The 12,122-nt window shown below is 42.6% G+C and overlaps 1 protein-coding gene across 2 annotated transcripts in view; it reads right to left on the bottom strand.

The window, feature by feature from the left end:
* The window catches only part of UTP20 (UTP20 small subunit processome component), a 69,665-nt gene that overhangs the window by 24,535 nt on the left and 33,008 nt on the right, over nt 1–12,122 (bottom strand). For both annotated transcript variants that reach the window (XM_072866427.1, XM_072866435.1), the window contains 10 exons: nt 11,898–12,064; nt 11,163–11,371; nt 8,046–8,189; nt 5,577–5,656; nt 4,370–4,596; nt 3,249–3,393; nt 2,749–2,836; nt 1,226–1,369; nt 539–589; nt 299–451 (listed from right to left, as the gene is read on the bottom strand). In XM_072866427.1, coding sequence (XP_072722528.1) covers nt 299–451; nt 539–589; nt 1,226–1,369; nt 2,749–2,836; nt 3,249–3,393; nt 4,370–4,596; nt 5,577–5,656; nt 8,046–8,189; nt 11,163–11,371; nt 11,898–12,064 — 1,408 coding nt within the window. The remainder of the gene's footprint in view (nt 1–298; nt 452–538; nt 590–1,225; nt 1,370–2,748; nt 2,837–3,248; nt 3,394–4,369; nt 4,597–5,576; nt 5,657–8,045; nt 8,190–11,162; nt 11,372–11,897; nt 12,065–12,122) is intronic.

The raw sequence follows: 12,122 nt of genomic DNA, 5'->3' as shown, positions 1-12,122 counted from the left end.
CTTTCAAGACTGTAATATGCCTTTTATACAGCACAACTAGACCAAACAGTTCCAGGGCTCACTGGCAGAAAGGTGCACTGCGCTTGGGTGAGCCTTCCTGCTGCACTGTATTTGCCCTTCAGGACACACAGATGAAAAGACAAGTGAACAAAACTTAAAAACAGGTGTTTGGAAGAAGGCTCAAATATTCTCTCTGAATGTTTTGCAGTGTCAAAAAACAGCCAATGAAAATAATTTGGAAGTTAGATTCATCACAGACACATGGTGCACAAAGCAAGAGAAGGAACATTCAGCCAACCTGGATGGTATAGAAGCAGTTGTGCATAACGGGGATGAGGAAGTCGATATCCACTGCTTGCATCTCCTTGATGTGAGCTGTGATTGACTGGAATGCTGACAGACGTACATCGAAGTCAATATCATCGAGATGTCGTTGATCAAAGGCATTCAGCTAAGACAAAGCAGAAAGTTGTTCACAAAAAAGGCCAGATGACAATACAATGTTGGGGAAAAAGGCGAGCAAAGAAACTGTGCGTACCTTAACAACATCAGTAATATACTTCAATTCAGTGTCCAAATCAGATAAAGTCTAAAAAGAAACATAAAAGAAAACAGTTTAACTGTTACAGTTGTTAAAAACTTGGAGAACTCAAGACTTCACCACTTGAGACAATAAAATAAAGAAAGCAACAGCATCAATCTTTCTCCTGTTAGAAGCTTAATAAAAGCCATTCTTCCATAAGTAGGAAGATGTGTGTTTTAAATTCCTAAGTTTCTAAATATCTACACTGAGTGTTTCCTGGGTTTTCCTGCTGAAAAAAACGTTATGTAAGTCACTTCAAAGAAGTACAAAACAGCCTGACTGCTATAAATCTGTGAGCAAAGAAAACAAATAAAAATCATCTTCAGGATGCTGAAATCCGTTCTTATTTCATAAAGATACAGGATTTGTTACGGATGAACTGTGCTTTATTTGGCTTCTCTTACACAAAAGAACCCTGGTGATGCTTACATCAACCAGGCTGTAAGCCAAAACTTTTACAAATCTTCATGCAGCTCATTAAGTTCTATCATACACAATTCTGTTACTTTCACTTAATAGATGATGTAGATTAAAAAGGGTTTTAAGCTCACAGACAACAAAGATAAATACTGCTATTTATTTTGTTCTTGGTCTCTTAGAAGAAGTAAAAAAAGCACAGAAAGACATGTAAAAATGCAATACCTGAAATACCAAGCACAACTTATGTCGAGACAGTTTGTTCTGGATTACAGAAAAAAGCTTTGCCAGTGGTTTGAGAAAGCTTGTAGGGTTTGAGCAATGCCTCAGCAAGTTCTGCACTGTCTCCAGAATGTCAATCTCTGTACCCTGAAAGAGACAGATAACTGTCAATAAATACTGAAATCTCACGAGATTATTTCATTTCCTTGTGAAATATTTCAAGACACAGAGTGAACTTAACCACTTTGCTGTATTTTATTCAGATCACAGATACTGAATGAGAACAAAGAATTAGGAGGACACACTCAATGCAATCATCAAATCTCTCAGAAGCACTTGCAAACCTTTCAATTAGACACAAGCACAGTGTCAGAGAAGAGTGCCATCACGATGAAGACTTCTTTTTTGTGTCTTTCCTCAAATGAATCAAAGGTCAGGAGAACTAATAGAGCTTTAAAAAGAAGTCTTTCTTTAACCTGTGAAACGAACATTAACAGCACCGTATACTTGTATGATCTTCCTGCATGGAAATCATATATGGTCCACTAATGATTCACAGATTTAAAAGCCAAGAACCCTCTGTGAACAATTAAATGACCACTTGCAAAGCAGAAGCTACAGCTTGCTGCCTAGGAGTTCTTTCTGCAAACCTAAAATCTCTCATTGAGCAACTGCGGATCTTTTAAGAAAAACAAGACCCACAAGGATTCAGGCAATCAAGCTGAATAATCAATAGATTCATTCATTGTAGATGGGACTATATGGCTGAAAACAAGGTTTGGCAGTGAGGGAAACCCAGACAAAGTAGTCTACCAATATCCTCAGTGCTTCATTTATTTAACAGTTTACAAAAGCCTAAGCCATGGAGCTCTGCTTCCTTCAACTGCAGCCCATATGCTTTGCGTGCCTGAGGAATTTAGGATTTTAGGGAAGTTTCAGATCTGAGATACACTTTTGTACCCATAGATAAATTCCTTAAGAGTGGAAGGAGAACAGAATGGAAGCAGGAGATATGGGAGCATATTAATAGTACTGTATAACGTTTGCCTTTCATCCTGCAACAGACCAATGTAGCACTGCACATTACACAGCATGTACTACATACTCAGCCATATGTATTCATATTGCTGTCCAGATGCTGTGACTTCAGATTTGGGGTGCATAAAATCCACAGTGAAGAAGAGCATTTATTTCAAACACTGCAAGGAATTTGGTGGATTGACTACAGTGGCAAAGAAAGTAAAGATTGCATTAAGCACTTCTGCAGCCCTTCCCCGTGAAAAGGGGGAACAGAGTCAGCCTGGGCACTGGCATCCCTGCAAAGCATCCAGTGACTTGTACGTATCAACACGCAACAGCACAGCATGCTGAGCAGACTACAAACACATGAAGACATGATTTCAGGATAATAATGAGAAATAAAGCATGCAATCACTAAGATTTTTAACTGCATCTTAAACAAATCTACTTTATTAAAACAAAAATATATGTTTGGGGTGGGGTGGGGGCAAGTAATTTCTACTTACCTGCTCCATGTTACTCTGATAAAGGAAAGGGAGGAGGAGGCTCACAAGCACTGAATTCTGACTCTTTTCTTGTATAAATTTGCTGATTCTGCACAATGAGACAAGGTAATTTACTATTTTATACCAAACCAATCACCAGTATAGAGTAAAGAAGAACTCAGTCAGCACTAGTGCCATATCACAGGGCTTTGTCAGCCCATCCATCTGTAGCCAGGCTAATAGAGCGTACCCACCAAAATCATGGTATCAGGCCACATATTCAGTTCCTCACAACTGCAGGCATTTCTGTACCTTTTCCTACCCCCAAGAGGCATTGGTTTTGAGTACCAGCAATAGAAACAGCTAGAATCAATTTCTGAAAACTTTTCCCCTCAGTCACCAGCAACTTGCAAGGTCAGTGAGATGTAATGTTTTTTAATTTGCAACCTATTATGAAAAGCCTCTTTCTTCCTCCCTCCTTCTAACTTTTTAGCTGTTTTGAGCTCTAAAGAATCACTTACCTGGAAAGTATACTCAGCTCTTTGCTGACTTGAGCTCTGTACTTCTTCTTTTTCACCTTCTCCACATTTAACATTGTTTTGCTGAAGTACTGAAGTATGGCAGGAACATGAGGGAGAACCAAGCGGCAACCTAGGCTGAGGGTCTCTGTAAGGGATACAATAGTTAGCAACACCCAACTCTGCTGCAATCAACAGAAGGGAGATCCAACCCTACACAAACAAAGGGGGAGACGCAGACAAAGGAGGTTTCATAAGTGGAAGGAAAAAAAAAAAAATCAATGGGAGCTATGAACGTGTAGGGCAGCTGGCTGCTGGGAACATGCACCAGCACTTGCTGAAACCAAGTCTAACGTGTCTGAGCTGGGACCAAAGAAAGCACACATAGAGAATAAAAGTTCTCCTCACAGATTTCAGTAACAGTCCCAGTAAGTATGGGCTTATCAAAAGGTACCAAGGAGGTTCCTCAAAGGTAGTAACTGTCTCCTAAAATGGCTGGAGCATTTATAGATGCAGTTTTCTTTATTCTACCACTGACCTCTTGTGCAAATCAAAGCTGCCATAACACAGGCACCACGATAAGTGCTCTCCTTTCCACTGCCTTTCAGTGTTACAGGTGGTGATCGCTCCACAGCATCAAACACAGCACACCACACCCTTCCTGTCTATTACCACTCAGAAGGAATCAAGGGCAGGTCTTTCTTGTCAGAGAGCAGAGAATAAACCTCAGCAACACATGACCATGTGCATGTGGGGAGTGGGCTTTTGTATAAAACTTGATGTTAGGCTCAGAGTCAAGTCAGCAATGCAGTTCTTGAAGTTATCCTATCATTCAAAGCTTCACGCACAAAGCAGGTTGACAACACAAACATTCTTCCCCTTCATAAGGAATTTCTCCATGCTCAGGACCCTGACACTCAAACGTGGATCTCACCAGTCATGAGACAAGCAGGACTTTACAGTCCTTGAGCATGCCAACACAAATTTGTACATTGACTTTTCCATCTCCACTGGGAGGTCTCCTTCCCCAGTATTCTCAGCCAGCACAAAGACAACCTCAACATAATCTAACACCTCCATCCAAACCACCCAATGGGCCTCTCACGACTCTTACGCAGGCATACCTTCTGTCACATCTCCAGTGACCATGACAACACAGTCAGTCACGCTCAAACTGGAAACCTGCTCCGTGGGTTCAAAATCTGGGGTGTTGAGAAGGCTATCAGCTATGTCCATCACAAGACTGGATGTGGCCTCAGACAGATTCTTGGCTGACAGGACAGCAAACACATTTGACAGTATATCACACTCTGGGTGTTCTGGCTGCTGCTTGGCCAGCAAGGGGAAGTACCTGAGAGAAAGATTATAAAAAAGGTAGGCTGAAAATGTAAGTTTAGAACGTCATAATTCTTTTGTGCAAAAAGTCACACAAAAAGATAATGACATCTTGAATTCTTGTACTTCAAACAGGGAAAAAGTGCAAAAAAATCACAGAATGACAGTGTAATGAAAAATAGAATGAATGGAGGTTGAGAGGTCAAGTCCCTTTTCTTGCTTCAAGATAGCATAATCTAAACCTAACCCTTTCTCCACAGATGTTTGTTCAAGTCTCACGTTAGCTTGCTCCTAACGTAATGATCCAATACAATTTTTTACAGAAGTCTGTATATACATTCTTCATGCCTACAAATGACATGTCTTAAAACAGACACTGGACACTTTAGCAAAGGAAAAGCAGTGAGTCTGCGGAAGAGGTAAAAATCACTCAAGACAGCTGAGCTGGAATTTCTCACACTGTCTGCATCAAAGCTCTCTTACAACTTCCAGTGTTGGAATTTCAGTCACAGATTCTGTGTGGGACCTGCCCCCATTCTTACATAAAATAGAAATAGGGAATCAAAAACATGAGTGAAATGATGTATTGTAAAACTGACTCCCCACCTTCCAAGACTAAGAAGTCACTGGTCAAAACACAGACATATTCTGTGTCAGCCCCAAGAAGTCAGCCCTCCTCCTCCTCACCCGTCAGCTGGGTTTGGGCTACATATCTGCTTGGTTGTTCATATATGGGAAAAGCAGTCCAATAAAAAGAGAGTAATTGCATAAACTGGAAAGCTTCATAGCTGCATCTGGACTGCTATCAGAAGAATAACAGTCTAATAGATATAAAATATTATAAAATATTTCTATAAAATAAAAATTATCTTCTATAAAATATTCTAACAGAATAATTTGACACCATTATTCATAACCTGTTAGTGTGCTCTTTTTTTCTTGAATTTTGTGTACTCGGGAGAAGTACTTATGCTTCTTTGCGAGGAGAACACTTACCTGGGATTCTTACTCCAGGTGTGAATGAGTTTGAGCAGAAAAGTTGGAGAATACTGACTCTCTGAAGCCAATCTGCAGACCTAAAGGAGATAAAAATCAGATACCAATGCAACGTGACTAGGTAAAGCCACTTAAAACCCTCATCACTAACAAAGACCTCACTACAATCTATAGTTTACCTTTTCCCAGCTCCCTCAATATTTGTGGAAACACTCTTAGATCATCTTACTCCTATTTATACACTATTCTAGGAACCATTTTTGCCCTCCCCTTGAAACTGTCTCGCCATGGAGCTTCACATTTGCTGCAGAGACCTAGCAACCTCTGTGGACATACCTATGAGATCTCAAGCATGACACCCAAGACTCACTCCTCCCACACTTCCTATGTCCTGGCTGCAGCACCTGCCATTCTTGCCATCTGCTCTATGACTCCATGGCCTTGCTGCTATAAAAGCACCCTTTCTGCTCAGGGAGAGGCTCAAGCACTGCACCGCACCCCAGGAATGGGATCTCCTAACAGGGTTTTGTGTCCAAAACAGCCCCACCTAAGAGTTTCCCAGCCTAAGCCCTACACAGTAGCTGCTGCTCCTTCACATGACTGGACACAGGCAAGAGGTCCAGTGCATAGGTCTGGCTCCCTCCTCTCTGCCACTCTGCAACCCAACAGACTGCACGCAAGTCACACAGCTGGGTTTCCACCCTGACCACAGCTGGACTGTCAGCAGGGCACCGCTGGTGAACAGGCAGGGGAGGCTCCAGTGCATTCAGGGGCAATAGCCAGAATGGTGCATGTGAGGTTTGGACTAGCTCATTCTGGGCTCAAGACCTGAGCATAACAGAAAAGAAGGCAGGTCCGACCGTCATAGCCAGTGTCTTAGAAAGCTTCTTCTCCTGCCCCCAAAGGCTGGTAATATTATTGCTCTGCATAAAACAGAGCTTTTCTGAATGATGTACAGTGAAGAGTAAAACGTTAATCCAATCCTGCAGGAATGCTCTCGTGCAGGCTAACAATACTGAGCCTCTGCAGCAAACTTCTGGGGTATGAAGAGCAGCAAACGCCAGTTGCAAGTACAGACTTAAAACAATTTGCCCTCTCCAAGAGTTTTTATACACCTCAGTTCCATAGCCTTAAAAAAGGAAAGCACACAAGTCTAGTGATTCTTCTGCCAAAACCAAATCTTCACGGAGTTCACTGGTAGAGACTCCCTCTAGAGAGTGCTTCTGGATCATACTACCATCCAAGCTCCAAAACCAGCTCTGTCTTCCTGACATCTATAAGGACAACAGGAATTCTAACCATTTAACAATAATTTTACATCTTGTTCAGATTTACTCAGCGTTTCCAAGCACAATGCTCCCTGAAAGCATTAAGTACTTCACTGACTTAAAGCCTGAACCACATGCTTGAACTGCTCTGGGACTGCAGTATATGTTCACTGCTTCGCCCATGTGGCACCCTGGCCTTGAAAAGACTCCATGGACAAGCCAGGAACATACAACTCTCTGTTGCTCAGCCCAGTGAAATACAGAGCTATATGCACTGCCTGAAAGTATTTTATCTACTGTTTGTCCACATACACGTACTACACATCACATATTGTTACCAGTAGAGCAGAGAAACAGGGTAGGAATAAACAAACACAATGTCTAAAGAAGCAGATCTGGGGTTTCATAGACCACAGCAGTTACTCCTGGTGCTCTTTGACAGGCTTTTCTGCTGCAAGGAAGTTAGACATCTGGATACCTCAAAAGCCTCAGTGGAAGAGCTCTGCTGGAGTCAGCCCATCTTGCTCAGTTACCCTTGGGGTGGAGGTGACTGCCTTTAGAGCAAAGACAACCCATCAGCTGGTACAGGCATTCTCTGGTAATCTCAGAGCCCAGTGCACTGGCACAGCCAGCGCAATTTCATTTTAAATACTGTGTGTTCTCTCTTCCCCTCACAATAGTGCATTTTCCCAACTCAGAGGTGCTCTGAATTGCTCTGATGAAGGCCACAACCCTGTGCTTTGTTGCTGTGCTCACAGGGGACTCCCAGCAGGCAGGCACAAGAGCACACAGGCCACTGACACACCCTGCTGGGTCCTTCCTTTCCTGCAGCAGCATTTGTTTCTGCCGCAGGCCTGTCACACAGAAAAGTAGCAAAGTGCACCTAGAAGTGACTAGTAGTATTTTGCTTCCCTGAAGCATCCAGGGAAGAAGTCTGCTTCTGTGGTTAAAGAACAAAGAAATGGCATCCATTTTATTCAGATGAATTAATTTGTACTTTAACCTGTGACTTGATTATTCCAGGACTAATCAGACATAAGCCAAGAAACTGGCCTTGCACAGACATACCAGAATGCCAGAATCTGAGGCCGCATCCAAACTTGTGATGGACATAGCTGACACAATGGACTCCAGTGCAGCTGGAGTTCTCTGCATGGTACATGTTACACACAAGCTGTTTGGAAGAATAAGAAATACCTACCTGAGGCCATACCACTGCATGGAAAACTGCATCAACCTCTTCCACACTAAAGTTGTAGGTCTCATTATCAGAAAAAAACTCTGCCACAAGCTTGAGACCAAGACGTCTCAAATTCTTCAGTGGATTAATCAACCTAGGTTGGACCTGTAAAAACAAAACAAAAAAACCTCAGTAAGACCTTTGCAGAACAACTACTAACTACTTGCTCTGAAATTAAATACACTGACCACAGACACAACTTTTGCTGGAACTATCACAATGTTCTTCTGTTTTCTCCTGTAACTTGTTGACATTAGCAACCTACCTCTCACAGCTGACCTAAATTTTTCTAAGGGGTGCCTGTTCCCGCAGTCAGTCAGTTACACAGGACTCCTTCAGCTCATGAAAATCCATGCTTACAGGTTTGAAGTAGCATCTGCCCTTTTTGGCCAAAATGCAGAAAGCTACACCACAGTTACATTTCCAGCCCTGACACTTAAACTATTCTGTTTTACATCGGAAAGGACCCAAATCAGCTCTTGAATGCAAAGTTGTACTTTGCACAATGAGACCTACTGGGAAGAAAAGAAATCAACAGACAAGGGGAAGGGGGAGGAATAGAGAAGGCAAGAATGTGAATCACCTCCTCCAATGGCGTAGAGGAAGTATAGTATTTGGTTACAGGAGGATGCTTCCTGTACCCATATAGCACTTATGTTCCATAGCCTTTCTTGGGGAAAACATTTTAGTAAGGAAATCAGCCATACAGCTAATCATGAAGTTATTCATGCACTGCTGCATTCTGACTCTTCTCCCAGGGAAGAGTCTTGACTTGAGTAACCTAAATTATTTCCATACTGTGCAATGCAGCTCACAGCACAAACACATGAGGTAGCTTCACAGTGCAGAGGTACTGAACTCCCGTCTCAGAAAAAAGAGAGCCATGCCAGAGCAATAAAGGCTGCTGTCGGAGACTGGAGCTACATCTTGTGTTCCTCAGGGTCTCCAGTACATATCATGATCCACCACACAGAATAAACACTTGTATCTCTTATTTTGCAAAGCAGCTTTGATGTCGAAGCCTCACTGAAAAACATCACAATTTTTTTATTTGATGTGCCTATGGACTTCTGAAGACACTATCCTCTACCATGCAATATACTGATATACTCCCTTTGCATCCAAAATCACAGCTAAAAAGACAAAGAGGAGATGGTGGAAAAGGAACCAAACATGCTGTTGCCCAGGACTTCCCAAGCTGTGCTGAATGTGTACTAATGGTGCACAATCAGCTTCCAGGCAGCAAATGCGCTGCTTGAAGGGCCAAAGAAAGCACTAACCAGGCTGCAATTGCTAATGGTGACCCGTAAGCGAAATAATTTTGCGTCTCCCACTGTTCAATTGCTGTAAGAGCAATCCTCTGAGATCAAGTCTTTCAGAGGACAAAGAAACTCAATACTGAACAGAAACAGTAGGAAACGGTAAATTAATAACTTGGCTTAAAACAGTCAGAGTTGATGTTTAACTCTCCAGGCATTATCAGCCTGCAATAAATTACTCTCAAACTCCAAGAATGTCTTCTAATCATTAGCCAAGATAAACAGATTTCTCACACTCTTCCTTGAGCTTTTAATGTCTCATGGGCTAACAAAGTGCTAAATTAAGTTCAGACAAATGACAGACTGTCAGTCTGGGTGTTACACAACGATGACAGGATTACTGTAGTAACCCTAGCAACATGTGACTATACCAGCAATGAATGAAGCAACTTTTAAAAGTCCTTTCCCAGTTTAAAACATGTAGGCACAAGCAATCCATTGCTTAAGTCAGACTGTGGGATGCTGCTGTCCTAAAATTTGCTCATCCCCTTCGTAAATGAAGACAGTCACAAGGTTCTGTGCAGCCTGCAGGCAACTACGGGACCTTGGACGCCACCTAAATGCAAGGGCTTGCTCTGTTTGATGGATTGTTTACAAGACAAGTTCTAACCTCAAATGCTCACAGATGGGTCTTGGCAATAACACACGCACACAGTGACAAAACATTCATTACCTAACACCACTTGCTCAGTCTATCATCTCATAATTCCTTTCAACACCGCAGCGATGATGATGACCGTGCAGTTTGCATGTTTCTCACCTAATATATGATCATGCTCTGTGCTGGACCAGACTCGAGCTTTCCTTTTCCTATTTGGATTGAAGTCTGGCAAAGGCACTAGTTTCAGAGAGACAGAAAAGCCTGGCTCAATGTCATAGCTTCCAAACAGCTGGCTAGAGTTCAGGGATCTCTGCGCTGCTCTCCTGGGCACAGGGCAGCAGTAAGCCAACATGACCCATCTTTAGGTGCAGCCAATCTTTAACAGAATGTTTTCCTCACCTGACCCTTTCTGAATGTACAGCCGTTACACAGCAAGGAAAAAAAAACATTTGCAGTGCTCTGCAAATGCCTGGCTGAGACCCAAATTGTGACACTGGATTAGCATGACTACTCCTGATACAGAGCTGCCTTTGCTTCTAATGTGCTGAAAGCATGGCTGGTAGCCATGTTCTCCCTGTGTCCCACAGCAGGAGACAATCACTGTGGATAATCACTGTGATCATCCACAATGCTGAGCTCCCCTAGGGTCTAGCACTGCTACAAAACACTTCAAAGAAAAGTTTTGCTCTGAAGTCCTCAGGCAAGGGACTTTAAATCCTCTCCTTCCCCTGCTCAAATGTTTTATCCTTGCAGCCAAGAAACTACACCTTTAAGGCCAGTTTCAACTTCCAGCCATAAGATCTTGTTACGTCCTTACAACAAATCATTTACCCTTCCCTCATGCCTATCTGTCCACAGAGCAGGCAGGTAGCAATGCACAGAGATCGCTGAAGAGACAGTTGGAGGTAACTCAAACAAAAATGAAGTCCAAAGCAGCTTTCTAAATATATTAACTCTGCCTGCACTGCCTGAGCCCTGTAGCACTTTCAGAAAAATATCACTGGCCTCTATTTTGACAGACTTCTAGTTGCTAAGCTTCACTCCATGCTGGCATTAAACTTACCTTTACCTGAACCAGTGAAGGTGGGTGTACACGTGCAAGCCAAGGCGAGGAGGAGGGAAAGGAATTTAATTTACATGTATGTTTGTATATCATACCTTCTCTCTTTGCTGGAGGATGCAGGATACCACAGCCGTCATGCAGAGCAGAATCTGTAGAATTTCAGGTAGGTACTGATGGATCAAATGTCCCATATTTTTCAACACAACTTCGAGACCATTGAAGAGGCTGTGTTGACGCCCAAGAGGCAGGACTTTAGCTAAATCCAGCTCTGACATACTTCGAAGCACTGCAGTCTGGCAAGACCCTGCGATAGGCAAAGGGACAGGAACTTATCTAGAGAAGCACCATGAAGGTACCCACTACCGAAAATAATTTTCAATGAAAAATAGTATAATCTGGCCCTAAATTACAGTTCCTCACATTCAGCTTTTTAAGTAAGGACAGCTCCAGATCTCCATCTCCTGTGACACTCAGATGTCTCCCACTGCTACATTATCAGACCACTTTACAACCTCTGTTTATTGCCATCATACTCAGGCTAGACTATGATGCCAGTGATTGCTCATTCTTAGCCTGCTACAGCTTACTTGCCCAGCTGTGGCAAGTCATTCAGTTTTTCTGACCTTGGACCTGTAAAACAGAGCAATCATGCTTAGTAAGGAAAAGCTCAGGGGAATCCCAGTCCTTATCAAAAGTTTACTTTCATCCTTTCATCCTTCCAAGGCACTTTTAGAGATAAACTGAAGCGTATAAGTACTAAGCGTATTTATCTTCCACATTTGTACAGGTCAGGAATTACCATACCCCCAGGTTCTACTGCCTGTACCTACCGTTACTGAATTGCTTCACAGCTTCAAAGAGCAGATCCAAGAACATCCGTATCTCTTCTGGTAGTGAGCCAGCAAGGAATCGGAGAACGATTGACATGCGAGTGCCTGCTGAAGACTTGCCCTGTGTTTTGCTCCCTGTTTTGTTTCTCATTCTGCCATAGAGAATTCTTCAAGAGCCAAAAAGAGGTTGCATTAGCTTTCAGCAAGTAATCTGTTTCCTAGCCT

The sequence above is a fragment of the Ciconia boyciana genome, chromosome 1 (assembly GCF_034638445.1).
Source record: "Ciconia boyciana chromosome 1, ASM3463844v1, whole genome shotgun sequence".
Taxonomy (NCBI): domain Eukaryota; kingdom Metazoa; phylum Chordata; class Aves; order Ciconiiformes; family Ciconiidae; genus Ciconia; species Ciconia boyciana.
The sequence above is the reverse complement of the archived record's forward strand: the minus strand, read 5'-3'. Positions and strand labels throughout refer to the sequence as shown.